Here is a 23,111-nt window from a genome sequence, read left to right as displayed (position 1 = left end):
AAATGTTATTGTATTTCATCATTTTTTTGAGTAACAGATTTCAAAATAATAATCTGTCATATAAATATATAAGACGTTTACTTATTTATTTAGCGTGTGCAATGTTAAATTTTTATTGATTCTTTATCATGTTTACTTTGAAATTTTTTAAATATTTCTAATACGTCAAAATAGCGATAAAAATATTATTATAAATAATAAATATTTAATTGTTGACAATGATTGTATGATTTTAAATACGTATGTTAATTATTTTTATGAATATTAATGATCATTTAATAAAATAATATTATTTATTATGATAATTATTTTATGACAATTTATATAATTGCTTGAATATATTATATTTTTTAAAAATATATTTGTATTCTTTAGATCAATTAGTTTGTATTCTTTGGATCAATAGTTTTTGCACTTGAAAATTTTTGAATGTCAAAAAAATGGTAATTTTTTATAATGAGATGTCTCAAAGTTTTTAATTTTATCAAAAATTGAGATGAGGAAAAAAAACTTAACTAATTTTTAAAAAAATTATTAGGACCCAGAAAGAAGGATTTCGTTGCACAAAAAATTTCAGTCGCCCCAAGAAATTTTTTGAATTTAAAATAAAAGTTCTCTTAGGGCGGGAACAAAATTTTGAATGTAAGAATATATGTAATATAAATAATAAATTGAGAATATATACAATTCTTTCACTTCATATTTAAAAATGAATTTTTACACGTCTACCTTGAAATAATTTCTAATTAATATTTCTCATATATTTATCAAGTTTTACAAACCAGAAAGTCCTTCGGCGCCTTTCCATATTCTACATTCTTAGTAAACTTTGATGTTCATAAAACGCAACGTAAAATAAAGTATATTAATTAATCTAATTTGAATTCAAAAACTAATTAAAATTTTTTTAACTCCGTTTTATGATTAAATCTCACTCGCATTAAAAGATAAAAAATTTCAAAAACAGATAAGTAACAAGATTTAATTTTCCCGAGGGTAATTTATGCAAGTGAATCATTTAATTCAACAGCAATTGTAAAACAATAACCAACACGCAAAAAAAAATTACCATTTACATAAATTTATATATTTATTTATACTTAGTATAAATTATCAAGTATCCGTTTAAATGACATTTGAATAGGCGTAATAATTATAATATTAATATATAATATAACTGAGATTTCGATTTGTATACAATAGTAATCATATATCACTTATGACCTTCATCATAATGTATCACTTTGTTTACAAATATGTAATTTTTGAATTTAAAAAAAAATAAAAATTTTGGATTTTATCTACACGTGCTTCTATTGACCCCAAGATTAACTTTTTTTTACATGTTACTTCTACATATACTAATATATATAAGATTACTACCATAACTTGTCATGGAAATTTTTTAAAAATTTAATTCTGTCGAATTATATCAAAATTTTTTTTTTTACAATCAATTTTATCATTAAAAAAAAATCTATTTATTTATAATTTATAATTACGATAATTATATTTTAATTCCATCAAAAAAATTTATAAATATAAATATATATGTATATTTAATTGATTGACGTTAATACTTTTTTTTACTCCGAGATTTAATGTCTGATCTAATTATGATCAGCAACAAAAAATTAGATTGCAGAGATTGATAATTAATTATTGTAATATTAATTTTTAAGTGTTGATCTTTGATGTTAATCGTTGAGTTAATAAACACTACTACTATTGCGTAATGAATTTTTATTTTCACATAAATAGTGTAATATCGCTACACCACTTTATTTACTTACACTTACGCTATTACATCTACAGGGACTCCTTCTTCTCTTTTAATTCTGAGCGCGCGATCGTGAAACGCATTACAAGAGTAAGTTTTATGCCCGACAAACTTGTTCACGATCAGTTAGTCAAGTGTCATACTGACAGTATCAACAATTGCTATTGTTTAAATAATTAGTTTTTTTTTTAATTTTACTATTTTTGATACTTAATTTTTTTTTACTAATAAACCCCAAAATTTTTATTTATAAATTAAATAGACTGATGATGAGTGCGTGCTGACACGTGATTGTTTTTATTTCAAATAATTTGAATGCCAAAAAATAAAAAGAAGTAAAAAATTTTTTTTCAAAATTTACTTCCTTTAATTTATTAATCGAGTGATTTTATAATTTGTTTATTGTTTATTAAATGATAAAAAAATAAAAAAAGTGGAATCGTGACTACTTAGAAGTGTCAAAAAATTAAAGGACGTGATCTTCAAATTTGAATTTTTAGTTTTAGTAAAAAATTAATAAGGTAAATATAATTTATTTTTTGATTAATCTCAATAATTTTTAATAGTAATTATAATTTGATTTTGTGGATAATTTGAAATTCAAAAATCGCGGGAAAATTTTAATTAATCCCAATTAAGATTGATTAATGATCAAAAAATTTGAAAAATAGTTTCAAATGAACTAAAAATATATATGTTATGTACATAAAATTTAATTTGTAGCACAGTGATAAAATATAAGAAAGCGCTGCCAAAAAACAATGAAATAAATTCTGAATGCTGCTAAAATAAACATAAGCGCCAAGTTGAACTTGAAAATTTCGAAATACATATGCATGAGAAATTTTTCGTTTACCGAATTCATTGACTCAGACGTAATTTTACACAAAAAATTAGATAATACCCGTATTTTCCTCATACATACTATCAATATTGACATTTTATGTGAATTACCTACAATTATTCAAATGAAAAACGTTTTACCGCGAAACGGTACAAGTTTAGTCACTTTGCTACCACTCAAAACATAAAACAATTATTGTAATGCAATTACTCGTCATAAAAGGCTAGACATTAATGCTAATTAATCTAGTTAATCTATTCATCTTAATGTTTTAAATATTAATTTTTACTCATATTTATTTCTTTACTTAGTAGTAAGTAAATAAAAATAAATCAAGTATTTTATTCGCATGAATATTTATAAATATATATATATATACATAAATAATTAAATTGTTAGTAATAATAATTAATAAAAAATTTTTATAAATAATAAATAATAAATATTTGAATTTTCTACTGCTTTCATTGTCTCGCGTTTAGGACACTTGTATGCTACACGTGTTTTGTGCTGCCTACGCATTCATAAACATTATCTCTATGTCATGGACAAAACCTTGATATTAATAACGTAACTTGTAACTCGGTCATTGTATCATAAAAATTTTAAATTTTTAAATTTTTAAATTCAAATTTAAAAAATAATTATTATTTTACCGCAAATACATTTCCGCGTAATTTAAATTTTAACGACGACCAGCTTCTTGTCTTTGTATGATTTTCGCGCCAACAATAAATTTTAATTATTTTGCTATTGATAATTTAAATAATCTATTAATATTCAATTACACAGAAAAAAAGAACTTCTTGGCGCGAAAAATTTTTCTTGCGCGAAGAAATACTTTTTTTCTTGGCGCGAGTTTCAATTACAGAGTACGGTGATAAATGATTACACGTTACTAGATTATTGTAGATATCAGCAGATAATGTTTTTAATTAGAAATTAAATGTCAAGAAATGATAAAAAAATTTTTTTATAAACACGATAAATTTAAAAAATGATTTTTTTTTATGAACCTGCAGAATTTGGGAACCGAAAAATTTTTACTTGTAAAAAAAAATGTAATAAAAATCAATGACGGTAATTTAAAGTAAATAATTATATATAAGGACATATCTAGTATATTTAATAATGACTTTAGATCTTGTAATTCCGAGCTGCATTTCAGTGGCGCCTCGCATATTATAAATTTTTTAAAAATAATTATCATTTAAATTCTTTCACAATATGTTTTCGTATTCTATCAATATCCACTTTTTATTTATAATTCAAAGATATATATTACTGTGTTTTAATATTCAAATTTAAAAACACATAATCAATAAATCCTTGGATTTAAATAAAAATACCGACTCGTCCTTTCAGAGTAATTTATATCCATTATTGTAAAAATATTTCTATGACATTTAATATTTTATTATTGATAAATAAATCATGCATTCAATATTCTTGATATTTTATTTAAATACTTGCTAATAGTTTAAACTTCTATGAAAGTGGTAACAAACAATTATCTAATTGAGGTATTATCTGTTTAATGCTGCACTGATATATTTATGAGATAGTAAATTAAAAAATTAAAAATTTATTGATAACATTTAATTATTTATCAGTTTTAAAAATCATTTGTCTAAAAGATCAAGTCTCAATTTTGCGTCACTATAAATCCTTAGTAAATAAATAATTATTATTTTTATCAAACATAAATTACTTTATCAATCATTCAATAAATCATGCGATATTTTTTTTTAGCGAAAAATATTTGTCGGCAGATATATAATGTCATAAATAAATGGTATTTTGTATTAATTTTTCAGACGATTTGAGTGGATTAGCAACAGTACAGTTGAAGTGATAAACTGATCGGTATTAATTGATGCTATGAAGGATACTCCAACTAACGGATATGGTATGTTTTAGTTTTTTATTTAAAGTTTACGTAGTTGTCATAAAAAAAATAAATTCATTTCATAGAAAAAAAAATTCCTTGCTTTGAGTAAATATTGATTTTAAATTGAACAAATATACTTTTTTATAAGTAATAAATAAATATATAAAGTATATAAATACTAGGGTGCTTCGTGATGCGTAAGATATTTTGTTCTTTCTCAATGTAACATATATATATTTCATATTTTTCACTGAATATTAATAACAATAATTTTTAAAATAGTCTTATATTTGATTTATTAAAATCTCTTACTTCATTTTTGCCTCTCAAAATTTTTTTCATAGAATTCAAATTGACAAGCATCAAAAATTAAAATTTTTTAAATCGTAAATTTGAAAAATAAAATTTTTGCCGGCAATTCGGTGAAATAAAATTGAACCTTTAGATCAAAATCAAATATTCGCTCCAGAATTTGAGCCAAAATTATAGAAAATCAAAAATATATTACTCAGTGAAAAATTAAAATTTTTTAAGTGCTTGTAGAAAAAATCATAGTTCAACACAAAAAAAAATTTTCGCGGAAGAAAAAAAATTCTATGTCGATTACAGGCCTAGCTCATCGAAAAATTCGATTTTCCCATTTAAATAACGCGGGAAAAATTTTTTTTTTAGCTTTAAGTATTGTTAACTCATTAAACAAATCAATAGATCGAATAGATTAATACATATTTTTGTAGGAAATTGAACGCTCTACAAAAAAGGTCTCTTGTCATTTTTCGATAAACCCATCTGTTCAAAAGTTATTGGAGCTCGAAGTAAAGTAATATATTTTTGATATTCTATAATTTTGGCTCGAATTCTAGAGCGAATATTTTATTTTGCTCTAAAGGTTCAATTTTATTTCGCCGAATTGAGCCGGCAAAAATTTCATTTTTCAAATTTATGATTTAAAAAATTTTAATTTTTGATGCTCGTCAATTTGAATTCTATGAAAAAAATTTTGAGAGGCAAAAATGAAATAAGAGATTTTAATAAATCAAATATGAGACTATTTTAAAAATTATTGTTATTAATGTTCAGTGAAAAATATGAAATATATGTATGTTACGTTGAGAAAGAACAAAATATCTTACGCATTCTCTAAATCAAGGTTTTATCTTCATTATTATTAAAAAAAGTATTAACAAACTGAAGGCCTAGTTCCTATTTTATGCCCTCGTACAAAAAACAGTATCATCATTGCCTCAATCAAATCCTTCGATTTAAAATTTAGAAGTCAAGGTTTCTTTATATATAAATCTCACATTTACAATTAATCCATTATTCATAATTTTCTACTCTTTTACTTAACCATCACATGAAACTATGACTCAGTTGTCTTCAAATAAACGATAAAAATCATTCTCAAACAATCGTCTCCATTAGAATCGATTTCCCGCACAAAAAAATATATAAATAACATATTTGTCCCATATAGCCGATTCATTGATGCATATATGTCACATATATATTTGTTCATGTGGGTTATAATCTAGTAAATTATCGAAATAACCAGAAAATAAGTCTGTTAAATAATGAGTGAAATAATCATGATATTTTTGAGTAATAGCATGGAATTTGAACGCGAGTTCTTTCACTTATCTATTGCAGTATATAGATGCCCTTGGTGTAATTAGAGGGTATTAGAGGTGAGCAACACCGGAGAACGAGATTTAATCCAACTATAAAAGACTATTTGTGATAGTTAGTATCTTAAGTCTGATGTACACAAATCATCAGTTATGTGATAATACTAGACACTTGAACTACTGATCCAGTTATTTCGAATAACCGATCTAATGTTATGTTTTAAATTACATTTTTAAATTATTTTTATTAATTAGTATTCACATTGAACTCGAAATAAATGATAAGTATTTTTTAAATTACACTCTACGTGATTCCTAGAATCTAATCAATTTAAAATACAACTTTGACCTTTAAATGATGATAAAATAATCACAATTAAGTTTTGTCTCAAGATTTTTCATTACTTTATTTAATTATATATGTATATATATATTCACATCTGAAAAATTCTAACTTATCATTATTTATTCAATGATGCAATTGTATTTCAAATTATATACTATTGACCTATTTTATATTTTTATAATTTATATAAAAAATATATGTATCTATTAATTATACACAGAAAAAAATAAATTCTTAACGCAAAAAATTTTCACTCTCCCCAATAAATTTTTTGCATCAAAATTTGAAAACAAAAATTTTCTAGACGCAAGAAAAATTTTTCTTTTCATTTCTAAGCGCAAATTATTTCTTGCGCCAAAAAATTGTTTTTTTCTGTGTAGTTCTATCAAATGATTCACGAAATTTCGAAGTCCAATGTAGCAGATATGAGACAAAGTTTAAATTATAAACAAACAAATTAAACAATTAAAAGATAAAAATTAAAAAAATACGCATTTTTGAAATTTTTCGATTAACATTTTGTTCATTTATTCAAAATCTATAATAATTATCACAGGTCTGCTGCATTTAAAATCATATTGAATTTTTTTTTGAACACTTAAAAATAATTTGAAAATTACAATACAAAAGGAATTGAATTTTCATAATTAGATATTTGAATTGTATTTTCAATGAAAAAAGCTTTAAATTTAATATACGTAATTTAATAATCAAGCGGTATTCAAAATTAACAAAAAAAATATGAATTTTAATAAACGTAATTAAAATTTATACTTGATTTTTAAATTTTCAAAGCAAGTATTGAAAATTCTAAAACGTATATTGAATTTTAAAAATTCTATTTGAAATTCCATAATACTTATTTGTAAATTCAAAAAAAGTATTTGAAAATCCAAAGTGTTAATTTGAAAATTCAAAAACGTGTATTTTAAATTCTATATGAAATTAGTAATGAAAATTCAAGCACAAATGTATGTGTTTATTGCGTTATATACAATCTTTGAAAATTCAAACAATTTTTAACTTCCCGCTAAGAAAATTGAAAATTTTCAAAAATTCGGGAAGTTATTGGTTTCGGTCCAATTTGCAAAAACCGAATTTCTATCAGATTTTGACGTTTTAAGGTTCTAGGAAGCTATCCTGACTAATTTCACGATGATGTCCGAGTGTATGTATGTGTGTACGTACGTACGTACGTACGTATGTATGTAAATATTCATAGCTCTTGAACGGATAAACCGATTTTGATCTCTGAGGTGTCATTCGACGCGGCTTGTTAATATCTTGAAGCTGTAAAAATTTGAGCTTAATCGGTAGGGTGCGTTCGGAGATATTTCAAAAATGTTTTTTTTTGATAACTTTTAATTTGCTCGATGGATTGATTCTAAAATCTAATCAGCTCTAAAACTTCATAAGCCGCGTCGAATGCCACCTCAACCATCAAAATCGGTTAATTCGTTCAAGAGAAATCGTTGACGAAAGAATTCAAAAAAAATTTCTTTTTTGGTTTTTTTGAAATTTCTCAAAAACGACTCGATAAATCAATTTCAAAATTTGATCAGCTTTAGAACTTGATAAAACGCGTCGATTGCCGCCTCAACCATCAAAATCGGTTAATTCGTTCGCGAGATATCGTGGGAGAAAGAAATGCTAAAAAATGGTTTTTTACAAAACAATGGCATACAAAAGTATTTGCGAGCTCAAAGAGCTCGAAAATGTATTCACAATAATGTTTACGAGCTCAACGAGCTCGAAATCGCGGGAAGTTTTGGGGCTGGCCCGCAGGGTTAACCGATAGACTGATTTTTTTTACAGTGAATGATTAAAATTTTATTTATGACTAATATGATCAATTGCAGTGTAATTGCTTTCAGTTAAGAACAAGTACATGAATGAAAGTGCAATAGACTTGCATTAGTAACGGTCGTTAATTTTTACTACAGCCCAGTGCGTTATTGCTGTCATTTTATTAGTAATCTAATATTTTTTTTGCTGTCAACATGACTGTCACGGTATTAAATTTCAGCCATATATAATTTAACACTCTATCAAAATATATATGCATATTTGTATGTATGTATAAAAGTAACGAGTGCATTGCGTATCAATGATTTGAGTTGTGAGCCAATCGGATAAATTATAAATCGCGCACACCCACTGTTTTTTCCAATGGTATTTGAGAGCGCTTGTGACGTAAAATCTGAACTCAAGCAAATTGATTTGATAATAAAATAAGTTCGTTAAATAAGAGTAATCTACTTAAATTTAAAGTTAAAAAGAGTTTATCAATACGAGTTATTAAAAGTTATTTAATTTTATTATTACGAGTTAATTATATTTATTTGGTTAATTAATCCTTTGATCTAGGAAATAAATAAAATAAAAAAATCCTTGAACTGTCTGGTCATTTGATATGAAACAATCCATGAGGTTAAAGTCTTTCCGGCAAATTACTCATGTCAATAACTTGATTATTTTTTTTATTTTTTTAATACTACTTATAAATTTTCCATTTAATTAATTATTTAAAATTTAACTAAGTGTCTAGACTTTGAATTAATTATTATCAATAATTGTAATTTTTTTTTTTTTAAATTACATAATTTTGTAATAAACATTTTTTACTAAAAAAATTAATGAAATTTATTATTCAATTAATTTGGTAGTTTATTAAAATTAATTATTTTTTGTCAACACAAGTAGCGACTGGACGACACCCACCAGTAACACATCGATGCTCAATAACACAAGTTTGCTTTTTATCGATACATTTAAAATCAGCGCATGGATTTGGTCCGTCAGTCCCTGCAATTATAATGAAGTATATTTCAAATATAATATAATGATGAAAAAATAAATGAATAAAAATATATACTCACATTTAACGCATGTATTTGCATAACACCATTTTGAACAGCAATCAATTGATTCATCGCACTATTTTAGATTAAAAATTACCGTGAAAAATTTTTTTTTATTTCGAATAAAATCAGAGACCTAGTATTCGATTACTCATGTATTTTTATATCGATGTTATTTATTAAATTTTACTAAATATAGACGTACAAATGCATGAAGTGATCGGGTACTAATTTCCTGATCGGGTACAAATTTTCTGATCGAGTACTTGTTCTTTTATTTGAATATAAATGAATTAATTGTAAAAAATTGCTGGAGTAAACGCGGGTTATTTTTGAATATTCAAACCCTTCGAAGTGAAGTTCACTCCTAGGAGTTTATTTTAACATCAAAACTCTTTAGTGAAGTGAACGCGGATTTAAATAAAATCTACATCACTCCGCCGAAAAAAACTCTCTATTTACTCCGTGCTCAGAGTGATTTTTTCAAAAACTCCGAAGCTCCGAGTGACGGAGAAAAATACAATTCATTTTCATTACGAAATAACTCCCGTTTTTTTACATTGTTTGACTCTTAATTATTTATAAATAATTTAACTAAATTATACTTACTGTCTTATCAACTTTTTTACACTTAGCTTCTGACAATGCGCTAATTGCCACAATTAAAAAAAATAAAATAATAAAATTTTTCATTTTAAAATTTTTTAATGTTTCAACTTTAATACAGATTTTTTATGTGAGATAATTTATTTTGTGCTAAACTGTTTTCCAAATTTGTCCTTTTTATACCGAAAGTGACGTAAACAATATTTTTGTATCTATATATATTTTTAAAAAAATAATTGAATAATCCATTTGTTAAAATAATACGCAGCATAACATATTTATTAAAACAATACACCCGGTGTATTATCAACAAAATGATGAAAAAAATAATGATGACGTCTGCGAAAACTTTTCCTTATAAACTTTTTTTCTTACCAGAGAAAATATTAAAACAATAAAATTTACTTTACAGCTGAAGTAAACGGCAAAAATGGAGTTACCGACAAAGACAAGAAACCCGAAGAATATGAAGAAGTGGACGCGATCCAGGAAGCGATGGGCGCGATGGGAAGATGGCAAGTCCTCGTGTGTATCGCCATTTCCTTAGTCAAATTTCCCGTAGCGTGGCATCAATTAGCTGTTGTATTCATGGCACCACAAGCTCAACAATATAATTGTACAACTCCTGCATATTCATCAGCCAAAGATCAGTGCATTGTTAACGTAAACGGCAGTCATGTCGAGTGTCAGTCTTGGGAATTTGACAGAAGCACGTTTCCAGAAACGATAATATCTCAAGTAAATTCAACTACAAATTAATTTATTATTTTTTTTTTTTTTTTAATAAATTTACTAGTAATTTTTTTTACTTACAGTGGAGTCTAGTTTGCAATCGTTCCCATTATGCGAACATACAGCAGTCGATACTCATGTTCGGTATATTATTAGGAAATATTACATTTGGTAGTTTAGCAGACAGGTAATTAATTATTTTAATTACAGTGATGAATTTTTATTTATGAGTAAATTATTTATAGATTTGGTAGAAAAATTCCATTGATGATTTCTGTGGTACTTCAATTAGTATCGGGAATCGGCTGCGCAGTGGTGCCGTGGTTCCCAGCGCTTCTGTTTTTCAAATTACTGGCGGCGATGGCCACTGGAGGAACAATGGTCACAAGTTACGTAATATGTATGGAAATTGTCGGGACTAAATGGCGAGCAGCCATCACAGTTCTCTATCAAATACCATTTAGTTTAGGACACATGTCATTAGCCGGGATAGCATATCTATTCCGTCATTGGCAGCATTTACAATTGGCCATATCACTGCCGTCAATAATACTCTTGAGTTACTGGTGGATTGTACCAGAATCTCCCCGATGGCTTTTGGCTGTCGGCAGACAAAAAGCCGCATGCAAAATACTGAAGAAAGCCGCAAAAGTTAACAAAGTTCCTGACAAAGATATTCCAGAGTTAGTGCGAAAGCATTATTTGCATCAAGTAAGAGCTGATTTTTATTTAAATTATTGGCGGACTTTTTTTTTTGAATTTATGATTTATGGATTTATTGGTCTTCTTTTAGAATTCGAGAAAATCGGCGTCTGATCACTCGGCATCAATTATTGATTTATTTAGAACTCCAAATATGAGGGTAAAGTCATTAGCGATATTCTTTAATTGGATTGTATGTGGAATGGGTCTTTTTGGCATGACTCAGTACATTGGACAAGTTGGAGGCGATATATTTGTTAATTTCGCCGTGGCAGGTGCAACTCAAATACCTGGTAATTTTGTCGCCTGGTGGGTTATGAATAAATTGGGTAGAAAAATAACATTGATGACTAGCCACGTTACTGCTGGTGTTGCTGCATTACTTTTGATTGCTGTGCCTCAGAGTTAGTATTTAATTTTAATTAATTAATTAATTAATTAATTTTTTTATTGAGAAAATTGAAATATAGTAAAATTTTAATTTTATTTATTTTAGATTTAGCATGGGTACGACTTATATTGGCATGTTTTGGAATTGTCGGAATGTCTGTGTCATTTACGACAGTTTATCTATTTTCCGGTGAATTATTTCCGACTGTTGTCAGAAATATCGGAGTAGGAACGAGCAGCATGTGCGCGAGAATTGGATCTATGGTTGCGCCATTTGTTGTTTCTTTGGTAAATTATATTTTTTATTTAATTCTCGATTAATTAATTATTTGAGTATTAATTTATTGTTTACCCGGGAAAAAATGATTTTGCCTAATTATATATAATTATATATAAGACCTTATATATAATTAGATCTAAAAATTGGCCAGGTCTAATTATATATAATTTATATATAATTATATATAGGTTATATATGATTATATATAATACGTTATATATAATTAGATCTGAAAATTGGCCAGGTCTAATTATATATAATCATATATAAGTTATATATACTCATATATAATTAGATATGATTATGTATAATACATATATATCATATCGCATCAAAACCAAATCTATTATTGAGCATGTAATTCCTATAAAAGAAAGTGATAGGTGAATGCTGATTAATTATTCCAATGTTAAAATATTAACACAACTCATAAGAGTTGAAAATTATGTATGCAAAAAACCAAACACTTTAAAAACTGTTTGGTAACTGGGTATTATTAACTATACATAAGTTTATTACTTTTTTAACAGACTGAAAAATATAATGTAACGCTTCGTAAATATTTTAAAATTATAATTTATAGTAAAATTGTAATCATTATTTCTGTAAATATACACCTAAAACTATAATGCATTTAACGAGTATTGATTATTAAATATCAATAAAGACCATAGAGCATCTAATATATTAAATAAGAAAAACTAAATATTAAATATATTCTATAAATAAAATATTAACTTATATATATATATATATAAATAGTTAATTTAAATTTGATTATATATAGATGTAAAGATCTAAAATATAATAAAAATTACTATATATGGGTCTATATAGGTCAGGTCTAATCAGATCTAATCATATATAGACCCATGTATAACTATACATGGGTATATACTATTATATATACTATTATATATATTCCATATAAAATCATATATAATTAGGCAAAATCATTTTGTCCCGGGATATAATTAGATTTAATTATATATAAGGCTATATATAATTATATATAAGTCTATATATAACCATATATAATTAGGCATAATCATTTTTTTCCCGGTATAATTATGTCTAATTATATATAAGGCTATATATACTTATATATAGGTCTATATATAACCATATATATTCTATATATAATCATATATAATTAGGCAAAATCATTTTTTTCCCGGTATAATTAGGTCTAATTATATATAAGGTTATATATACTTATATATAGGTCTATATATAACCATATATATTCTATATATAATCATATATAATTAGGCAAAATCATTTTTTTCCCGGTATAATTATGTCTAATTATATATAAGACTATATATACTTATATATAGGTCTATATATAATCATATATAATTAGGCATAATCATTTTTTTCCCGGTATAATTATGTCTAATTATATATAAGGCTATATATACTTATATATAGGCCTATATATAACCATATATAATTATATATAATACCATATATAATTATATATATTCCATATATAATCATATATAATTATATATAATTAGGCAAAATCATTTTTTCCCGGGTATTAATTAATTTTTGTAGAGTACGGTACAAGGATTTTTACCTCCGTTAATTTTTGGTACATTCCCGCTGATTGGTGCGGGCTTGGCATTATTTTTACCAGAAACCAACGGATGTAAACTACCGGAAACTCTTCAAGATGGTGAAGATTTTGGAAAGTATGTGAAAAATTTAATTTTTATCACACAGTAAAAAATTTACGGAGTGAATGCAGATTAAATCCGGAGTGAACGCGGACTAAGTGGATGGCTGCTTATTTATTTAATCCCCTCGGAGTGAAATTTACTTCAAAAAGAAGTCAATTTTAAAATTAATACTCCGAATCGGTAAATGCGAATTGAAATAAAATCCGTAATCACTCCGAATTCACTCCCGATTTTTTACAGTGTACTCAGTAAACACATGACCATAATTTGACGTCATACGTGTCATAGAAATGTCACATCTTGTTTCTAAATTTTCAATGCGTTTGCGCGGTAATAATCAAATCGAAAATTCGGTATTTCAATTTTTTAAAATATTTTTTCTGGATTGTTAATTTTGACATCACCCATACATCATATTGACATCATAGAATGTCATACAGACATCACATTAACGTCATGATTAAGTCACTGTGACTACTGGGTAATTAGATGATAATTACCCAGTATTTATTTTTACAAAAATAATAAACTAATTTGATTTTTTATGTTTTAGAAAAATAAAAAAATGTTTAAAAATAAAAGATGCGGAAGCCGAAGTATCACTTTAATGTAAATATATTTATACTTATTTACAAGCAATCAAAATATCAAAGTTAGTTAGACTATTGTTAAATTAAATCATTCCGTTATAATTTTATTTATTATTATTATAAGATATTTATAAGCTAATATTTTAACAACCGAATTTTATTGATATTTAATGAAAATTACCAGTAATTAATTAAATTAATTAAGCATAAAATAAAAAATATATAAAATGTATTTTTTTTATTGTAAAAAAAATTTTTAATACAACGTATTTTTTTAATTCTAGAAAAATGGACCAAAGAATGCGTTATTTTTTTTGTACAACGTATTCTTCATGTGTAAATAAATTATTTTATATTTATATATATTTTTTTATTTATTTCATTAATAACTCAACCGTCTGATTTTTTTTAAACAGAATTAAGTTTATCAACTTTTTATAATTTCTGACGGCTGTCAATTCTGGAGCTTAACGTTAATTTTGAATCTGTACGTCTATAAATTTAGTATTTTTAAATTTATATCAAGTCATCAAAAAATATTATTTATTACCGTAATTTTTTCGGATGTCAGTTATTACGTAATCGCAAGCCTGTAAAAAAAATGAGATTTTTTGCGATCTCGTAAATCGCAACAAAAATTGATGACTCAATTAAAAGATTTAAGAGACTCTTTTGTAATTAAGTAATTAAAATATAATTAGATAATTAAATCGCTAAAGTCATTAATAATTATTTCGAAAAACTTACGAGTACTCACCGAAAAAATTCCGACAATTTTTGTTTTAAATTATTTACGGTTTTTATTTTTATTTTTAAAAATTCATCAATTAAAATCTCACGTGTCCATAATAAATTTAACAATACGCTAATAAAAAAAACATACACGATTTTCTAATTACCCTACATATTACTTCCTTACAAAATTAACAAGCGTAAAAAAATAAACAAAAACATTGTAGTCTAATAAAAAATAGGATTCTAAAAAAAAATCTAATGATTCACATTACAATTATGAGTAAATAAAAATAAAAAGGTTTCTTTTTTCAATGTCAACTTATACCAATCGGTTCATTCATAGTCAGTTAGAGTTAAACGTTTTAATGTAAAAAAATAATAGTGGCAAAAAACAATTAATGCAGAAAAATCTAATTATAAGAAATATGTGAGAAGTATTGTCTATAATTTACAATAGAAGACCTTCATATAAATTTAAAAAAAAAAAACTTTTTTAATTTGTGTAATAAATCCTCTCACACAATTTCCGTTAATTTTTATTTATAAACCATTAACTTATTTTTTTTTAATTAAGTATTTTATTTCTGTTTTTGATTGCCGTCTGTACCTGATATTTGATTCATAGTAAATCCAAAAAAAAATCAAATTAAGCAACAAGATTGACAGGTGACAGCTGCAGTCTGTTTGATACGCAGCGTATCCGTCGAAATTAAATTTAAAGATTCTTTTATTTTTTTTTTGTTTGATTAGTTTGGAGTAGTGAGTGATTTCTGGTGTAGTTGTATATAATATCCATGTCCGATTGTTGGATTCGACATCCTCTGTCCTCCGTCCTCTGTCCTCGGATCGCGATGACCGAGTATATAAAGAGACCTGGATGTGGTGATCAGCGTCATTCACGGTCCTACCGTTCTCCAAGCTGCTGACTGCTTCTCAAAACACCGTAAGTATATATTTATAAATATATGAATATATATATGCGTTTATTCACATAATTATTATTGTAGTTTATTATGTTACGGCTCGAGACGTTCATTAAAAATTACCTTCACCTCTATATACATTCTACAAATTACATACTATTGGTTGCATATAACCAGATAAGTGTATTATTAAGTATCGATTATTGCTCACTATTTAATTTCAATCTTCAAATTCACATTTTATTAACCGCCCAACTAATTACAGCAAATATTTAAATACAAATTTATTTTCAAATGGTAGAATAAAAGTTCGATTTTTTATAAAATTTTTATGCGTGATAAAAAAAATTTGAACTGTAGTTGTGATAAAAAAATTTATTTTAATCAATTAAAAAAAAATGTAAATAAACAAATGTATTACGCATGCTTCCGTAATCGCAATGCAAATTTAAAAACAGAGAAAGCGTCCTCGGGAATTGAGAGTGTCACTATAAAGGTTGCCAAACTCCTCTCTCTTATTAATAATAACAACAATCAAAACAAAAACAATGATCATTTAATTAACTTATTAACAACACGTTTTATAATTGTCATGATTTAACGTACACAGAAAAAAGGATTTTTTGGCGCAAGAAATATTTTGTATTATGAATTGAAAACAAAATTTTCTTAGGACTAGAAAAAATTTATGATACTAAAGTTAGCCGACGTCTAATAATTTTTGGATATTTTTTAAAACAATAAATTATAAAAGAAAAAAATTTTTGAAAAATTGCACATGTAGTTTTTTGAATTTTCTACATGTGCATTTTTTTTGTTTTTTTTTTTCTCATAAATTTGTTATAAAAAAAAATCCTAAAATTATCAATTGTCTGTTAACTTCAGGATCATAAAAATTTTCCCGCCAAAAAATTCCGTTTTCAATTTATAATGCGAAATATTTCTTGGGGCATGTAAAAATTTTGAGCGCTAGGAAATCATTTTTTTCTGTGTACTAATAAATATATATATGTAGATATATATGTTATTTTATTTAAAACAATAAATAGTATACGCGGATATTATAAAACTCGTGATTCATTTAATGATTCATAAACAATTCTGCGGTGAATGAAAAAATAAAACTCGTATGTGAATAAATTTAAACGGTAGGTACAGAGGTGTGGCACAGGACGATAAGCAGACAGTAACAATACAAATAATGAACAATGAGTATCATGAACTCATTCTATTACAATTGATCAAATGTATTAAAAAAATACGGAAAAAAATTTCAATTCCGTAGGGTGCGCCAGTAATTTAATTACTGTCATTAAAAATAAAATTTTTTTAAATTGAATTAAAAATTTTCGATACTAAAAAAAATATTTTTTAAATTTTTATAGAAAATGTGGTATTTTATTTTATTGCTGAGCTTGTCAGCAGTAACATGCGATCCATTTAAAACAGTATTCTCTTGGAAGCAAGTTGACTATAATTTTCCAAACGAATCAATGCGCAATGATTACAAAACATCTGGAGATTATATCCAAGAACACAATGTCCCGCTGGGATTAAATGTATGGGGTGACAAGCTTTTCATCACCGTACCGAGATGGAAAAAAGGAGTACCGGCAAATTTGAATTACGTCAGTTTGAATAATGGTATATTGCAATAAATGGCAAATGGTTATCCGCAGCGATTAAAATTAATTATATTAATCTTATCGTTGTATCTCTCCGACATAAATTTCATTATTTATTCAATTCAATTAAATTTATTTTTTATTTAGCAGATAGTAAATCACCGTTGCTTAATCCTTATCCTGATTGGGAGTCTAATGGCATCCATTCACCAGATGCACTCGTAAATATTCTCAGGGTCAGAATTGATGCTTGTGATAGACTGTGGGCTGTTGATAGTGGTATTGATGATATTCTCGGTGAATTTAAACCTGTGCAGCCCAAGAAACTTATTGCTATTGATTTAAAAACCAATAAGGTAACGTATGTACATCGAGAAATTATTTTTATTTAAAATCTCATGGTGTCATAGGAAGACCGGACCATGTTATCCACCTGCAGAAATTTAAATAAACATGGAAAAATTACCATGACCATAAATTGAAAATAATCGTCGTCAATTCTACTATGGTATAGCAATTTTTCTGTGTTTGTTTCTGCAGGTGGCCAACATGGTCCGGTTTTACTATGACACCATAGCATTTAAAACAAGAATTTCTCCGTTTATTTCTCTATGTGGATATAAAATACAGAATTACTTTTGCGGGACTGAACTAATTTATTAAATTTTTTGTTGTAGATTATACTGAGGTATACCTTCAAAGAAACTGACATTAAACCCGATACATTTTTTGCCGATACCGCGATCGATGTTGACCCAAAAAATTGTGATGACGCATACGTTTATAACTCGGATTTAGGAGCTTATGGACTCGTTGTCTACAGTCTAGCAAAAAATGATTCGTGGAGAATAAATCATAACTACTTCCACTTTGATCCTCTGAATGGTACTAATCCATAATATATTTTTTTTTACCACTAAAAATTATTGACAGGGTCATCCGTCAGGTAGACGTGTCAGAAACTTAATTATAAGCTTATTAAAAATTTTTTCAGGCGAATACAATGTGAGTGGGATAAATTTCCAATGGACCGACGGTCTGTTTGGACTGGCCTTGAGTCCTCCGATGGAAGATGGATCCAAGACACTTTACTTCCATCCCATGTCAGGGATCCATGAGTTTTCGGTATCGACAAATGTCATTAAGAATCAAACCGCGTTAGCTGACCCGAAATTCTGGACCCATTTCCACGTTGCTGGTAACAAAGGTCCTTACACCCAAGGAACCTCTTCAATGTATGACTTGGAAACAGGAATTATTTATTTCACTCAAATTAATAAAAATGCCGTTGCTTGCTGGGATACCAAAATGGAACTCAATCCAGATAATTTCCGTGAGATTTAATTTTAATTTTTTTTTCAAATTAATTACAAATAAATTTTAATTTAATTTCAATTCTTTGTTAATTTTTTTCAGGAATCGTTGCACAAGACAATGAAAAATTGGTTTTCCCGAATGACATAATAATTGAACCAAAAACACGTAAATTTTACTGTCTCTCGGATAATTTACCCGTATTTCAATACAGCGCTTATGACGTAAATCAAACAAATTTCTACGTACACGTTGCGTCGCTAGAAGATTTGACAACCGCCTGCAGAGCTGCGGCTGAATAGCGATAAAGTTTTTTTTTTCTACTCACAATAAATAAATATTAAAATAATAATAATTAAAAATTATATTAAACAAGTTCTCGAGAAAAGCATGCAATAATTATTGTAACTACTGATAATTACTCAGATTTAAATCTGGTCTAATAAAAATGTGTCGAAAAAATTATGACTAATTTATTTATATTTATAAGTAGACTTTTTCTTTGTAAAAAAAATCTATTATTTTTTTTCATACGTCTAGACATAATTAAATTAACGTCACAGAATATTTCTTCAATGACGTCAATTCGCAAAAGTGTATTGTAAGAGTTTAAGCCCTAATCTTGATAAAAATTCCGGTTGCAACTAGATTTTAGTACTTGAGTAATGGCTCAGGTATATAAAATTTTAAGAATATGTAATTATATCCTGCCATAAATTTACTATAATGCATTTACTAAGTGTCCCTATTCAAAGTCGGGCTAAACTTTAGCCTTCATTGGGTTTACCTGAGTTATCCTTAATTTAACAATGACGTAGGTATCATTATGTGTTATATGGTGTCATATGTTAAATGTCAAAAACACATTGTTCAAAGAAATTTAATGTCAACAAACAACAAAGGTCCTAAAAGTAGCAACCCAATGAGACTACAATCTATAGTCATTTCCATCCCTTCTACTTTCTTCCTTAATTATCTTTCCTAAATAAAATTCTGGAGGGAGATCACTATAACGTACGAAATTTCTTACCCTCAAACGTCGAGTGTCACTCTAGTTATTGCAATCCTGAGCTCTTACATTTTGAACTTGTCGGAGATTGAGTGTAGTAACATTTATTTGTAAATCCTGAAATAGTGAACAGAAGTTTTAATAAATCAATCAATAAATATATAACTCAATAAATTCATAAGCAAATAAATAATTAAAATTTAAAATTAACTTGGTAACAATGTCTTCAGAGAATTTATTTACCGAAGATTATTACGACAATAATGACAGTGACGTAAGTTTAAAATTTAACTATTTTAATTTCTCGGGTAATTTTATTTTTAATTTATTTAATAAAATTTTTTTGTATTATTAGATTTCAAAATTTCAAATTAATAGTGATTTTAGTTGTCTTAAAAAATTTAATACTTTTTATTTCAAAATTAACTGATGAATTATTTTGAAAATGTATATTGATCTTTTGAAATTTAATAAATAAATGATATTTTTTTTCAGGACTGCGAACAATATGATTACGATGAGCAGGAAGACAATAAAAGAACCCGATTAATGTCAGAGGTAAGGATAAAAAATTGTTTATTTAGTAATAAAATATAATAGAGTAGTGATACCGCTTTTGGTCAGTTTTGGACCCTTGATAAATTTATATAAATTAATTTGCAAAAGGCGCAATGACATAATTAAATTTTTGGACGTCCGAAGATACTTCTGTCACACAATTAAAATGGAAATTTTATTTCATACTTTTTTATTAATTAAATTGAAGTATTAAGAATCTAAAAACAGAGCAATGGCCAAAAATACTACTACGGGTAGACACCCGGCATTACTTTAAGGAATATTTGAAATAATTTGATTACTTACAGGAGGAGAGGCGCGCCCATCACAATGCATTGGAAAGAAAACGTCGCGATGGGATAAAAGAAAATTTTCTTGAGCTCAAAGAGACGGTGAATTCGCTGATGCCAGAAAACACAGCATCGAGTAGAACGCAAATTTTGAGAAAATCCGCTGCGTTCATCAGAATGATGGAGGACAAAAACGCTCGTCATGAACAAGATATTATTATTCTAAAAAGACAAAATGAGTTGTTACACCAACAAAGTACGTGTACACACAATTTAATTTTGATTTTAATATTCAAAATATTTATAGTTATTTTATTTTTTAATTTTGTACCATCAAATAGACACAGGAAAAAAAGATTTCTTGGCGCAAGAAATATTTTGTATTTTTAAATGAAAACAAATTTTCCTAGGACTTGAAAAAATTTTTTCACGCGACAAGAAATCTTTTCTTTTGTATAGAATTTATTATTAATTTTAAATGTTTATGAAAATTATTTATATTTGTTTATTAATATATTATTCTAATTTTATTAACAGTATCTGCTATTGAAAATACTTTGACCCGTCTTGAAGCAGATGTGGATATCGGAGATGACTTGATTCCGTCCCATGAAATAAAAATTGAAAATTCTTCTGATTCCGAGTCCTCAGAGTCTTCAGAACCTTCGGGGTCTTCAGAGTCTTCAGAATCATCAGAATCTGAATAGTAATAGGAATATAAATTATTGAAGAATGCAATTATTTTTTTACAATATAAATTTAAAAAATATTTTATAACTACGATTTATTTATAATTATAATAAAAGTGTCCTTTTAAAAAAATTATCACTACCATTTTTTTCACCACCGAACCCAACGCCGACTTTACCTTCAGTAGGAATCTGGTATCAAAATGAGATAATCTGTTGATTTTATTGTCAATAATCAACTATTTGATGCGCAGTAATCAATCACAAAATTTAATAAGTAAATAATATTTTTTTTTATTAACTTACATTAAATTAAATTTATTTGAATATATTACGTGACAACTTTAGTTGTCAAAAAAATTAATATAATTTAAGTAGTTGATTAGTTTATATAAATAAAGTAATAAAATAATTATTAATAATATTTTATAATGGAAAAATTACTTGGAATTATTTATTATCAACAATTAGCGGATGTTTTAAGCGATATTGTATAAGAATTATTTTTTAAAAATATTATTTTTTGGCAGGGATTCCTTCCGATTTGAATTTTACCGTCAGTAAATAAAAGTACTAAATATAATTTCTTTATAGTTTCAAAATGTATATGTTTGTTGAAACATCTATATTTGTTTTGATCGGTACTTATAATTTGAGAATAATTAAAGGCATACGTAATTCCTATCGACGTTAGTTTACGCGGTTGTACATAAATCCATCATATTGTATAATTGTAAAAATACATATAAGACTTATGATACATTATTTTTGTCCATCAAGTTGATCCTTCAGAGTAAAGTTAATTTTTTTAAATGAATTGTGGACAATTATTTTATTGGTGAATTATTGCAGTTGGGCTTCAGAATTTTAAAAGTTTACGTATTAATAAAATATATAGGAGTGGAATAATGATAAGCAATAAGAAATCGGGTAGCATTTTTTTGAATGTTATTACAACATGAAGTTTTTATTACTATTACAGCTTATATATTCGTACAATTTTTCGTACACTGTAAAAAATCACCGGGGTAAGTCCAAGCGGTGTAGGTGTTAAAATTATCGGTGTTAAATTTACCCCCAAAAGCGGTGTGAAAATAACGCCGCCACCGGTGTAAATATTCTAGACCGGTGTTAAAATTACGCCACCGCCGGTGTAGATATACTTTACCGGTGTTAAAATATTTAACTTTGTGAATATTTTTACTTACTCGATCACTATACTTGTTAAAAAATGATATTTTTTATTAATTTTCATAAAGAACTGAGTTTTTTTGGATTTTATAATATTTAAAGTTAATACTCCAAGCGGACGCAGATTACTGCGCTTTTACACCGGTATTACTCCGCTTTTACACCGGTTACCCCGCTTTTACACCGGTTTTACTCCGCTTTTACACCGGTTACCCCGATTTAACACCGGTATTTTTAACACCGGTTACCCCGCTTTAACACCGGTGTAATTTCATTTTTACACCGTGTGGAGTTAAAGCGAGTCCATTTTTAACACCGCTCTTTTTACAGTGTAGTAAATATCGCTAAATACAAATAATACATTTAATTCTTAATATAATAAAAATTTTTTAATTTCTATATCGAGCTTAGTGTACATTATAAATTTAGTTATTTTAAA

General features: G+C 26.5%; 3 protein-coding genes and 2 long non-coding RNA genes across 7 annotated transcripts; 3 read left to right on the top strand and 2 right to left on the bottom strand.

Moving 5' to 3' along the window:
* The first annotated feature begins 1,797 nt into the window (after positions 1 to 1,797).
* LOC130669027 (organic cation transporter protein) lies at positions 1,798 to 14,400 on the top strand. Of its 2 annotated transcripts, XM_057471687.1 has the most exons (9): positions 1,800 to 2,301; positions 4,442 to 4,533; positions 10,369 to 10,694; positions 10,772 to 10,875; positions 10,934 to 11,399; positions 11,482 to 11,794; positions 11,887 to 12,068; positions 13,624 to 13,760; positions 14,302 to 14,400. In XM_057471687.1, exons 2-9 carry the CDS (start codon positions 4,506 to 4,508, stop codon positions 14,354 to 14,356), a joined length of 1,611 nt encoding a protein of 536 aa, XP_057327670.1. In that variant the 5' UTR covers positions 1,800 to 2,301; positions 4,442 to 4,505; the 3' UTR covers positions 14,357 to 14,400. The 2 variants fall into 2 exon arrangements, with proteins under 2 accessions (XP_057327671.1, XP_057327670.1); XM_057471688.1 differs by lacking the exon at positions 13,624 to 13,760 and having other exon boundaries at positions 1,798 to 2,301.
* Positions 8,812 to 10,126, bottom strand: LOC130669041 (uncharacterized). Its single transcript, XR_008990107.1, has 3 exons — positions 9,960 to 10,126; positions 9,369 to 9,426; positions 8,812 to 9,294 (listed from the first exon to the last, which is right to left on the bottom strand). It is a non-coding gene; the product is annotated as an uncharacterized LOC130669041 (long non-coding RNA).
* Positions 13,623 to 20,947, bottom strand: LOC130669043 (uncharacterized). Its single transcript, XR_008990109.1, has 3 exons — positions 20,809 to 20,947; positions 19,966 to 20,061; positions 13,623 to 16,002 (listed from the first exon to the last, which is right to left on the bottom strand). It is a non-coding gene; the product is annotated as an uncharacterized LOC130669043 (long non-coding RNA).
* LOC130669030 (protein yellow-like) lies at positions 15,892 to 19,361 on the top strand. Of its 2 annotated transcripts, none has more exons than XM_057471693.1 (6): positions 15,892 to 16,016; positions 17,382 to 17,640; positions 17,772 to 17,977; positions 18,299 to 18,506; positions 18,616 to 18,954; positions 19,038 to 19,361. In XM_057471693.1, exons 2-6 carry the CDS (start codon positions 17,385 to 17,387, stop codon positions 19,235 to 19,237), a joined length of 1,209 nt encoding a protein of 402 aa, XP_057327676.1. In that variant the 5' UTR covers positions 15,892 to 16,016; positions 17,382 to 17,384; the 3' UTR covers positions 19,238 to 19,361. The 2 variants fall into 2 exon arrangements, with proteins under 2 accessions (XP_057327676.1, XP_057327675.1); XM_057471692.1 differs by having other exon boundaries at positions 15,899 to 16,016; positions 17,769 to 17,977; positions 19,038 to 19,357.
* On the top strand, positions 19,936 to 21,630 carry LOC130669036 (protein max-like). The gene is made up of 4 exons (XM_057471700.1): positions 19,936 to 20,218; positions 20,440 to 20,502; positions 20,811 to 21,048; positions 21,330 to 21,630. The coding sequence occupies exons 1-4, from the start codon at positions 20,165 to 20,167 to the stop codon at positions 21,497 to 21,499; spliced, it is 525 nt and encodes a 174-aa protein (XP_057327683.1). The 5' UTR covers positions 19,936 to 20,164; the 3' UTR covers positions 21,500 to 21,630.
* Positions 21,631 to 23,111: the final 1,481 nt, after the last annotated feature.

Source organism: Microplitis mediator, chromosome 5, assembly GCF_029852145.1.
Source record: "Microplitis mediator isolate UGA2020A chromosome 5, iyMicMedi2.1, whole genome shotgun sequence".
Taxonomy (NCBI): Eukaryota; Metazoa; Arthropoda; class Insecta; order Hymenoptera; family Braconidae; genus Microplitis; species Microplitis mediator.
This window is presented reverse-complemented; position numbering and strand designations above follow the sequence as displayed.

What these genes read in the sequence shown, in the direction of transcription:
- LOC130669027 (XM_057471687.1), top strand. Translation starts at nt 4,506, where the DNA reads ATGAAGGATACTCCAACTAACGGATATG. An exon ending in CAGAAACGATAATATCTCAA is followed by an intron (nt 10,695 to 10,771) that starts GTAAATTCAACT and finishes TTTTACTTACAG; the next exon opens with TGGAGTCTAGTTTGCAATCG. An exon ending in TTTGGTAGTTTAGCAGACAG is followed by an intron (nt 10,876 to 10,933) that starts GTAATTAATTAT and finishes AATTATTTATAG; the next exon opens with ATTTGGTAGAAAAATTCCAT.
- LOC130669030 (XM_057471692.1), top strand. Translation starts at nt 17,385, where the DNA reads ATGTGGTATTTTATTTTATTGCTGAGCTTGTCAGCAGTAACATGCGAT. An exon ending in TTGATTTAAAAACCAATAAG is followed by an intron (nt 17,978 to 18,298) that starts GTAACGTATGTA and finishes TTTTTGTTGTAG; the next exon opens with ATTATACTGAGGTATACCTT. An exon ending in CCACTTTGATCCTCTGAATG is followed by an intron (nt 18,507 to 18,615) that starts GTACTAATCCAT and finishes AAATTTTTTCAG; the next exon opens with GCGAATACAATGTGAGTGGG.
- LOC130669036 (XM_057471700.1), top strand. Translation starts at nt 20,165, where the DNA reads ATGTCTTCAGAGAATTTATTTACCGAAGATTATTACGACAATAATGAC. An exon ending in GAACCCGATTAATGTCAGAG is followed by an intron (nt 20,503 to 20,810) that starts GTAAGGATAAAA and finishes GATTACTTACAG; the next exon opens with GAGGAGAGGCGCGCCCATCA. An exon ending in TGAGTTGTTACACCAACAAA is followed by an intron (nt 21,049 to 21,329) that starts GTACGTGTACAC and finishes TTTTATTAACAG; the next exon opens with TATCTGCTATTGAAAATACT.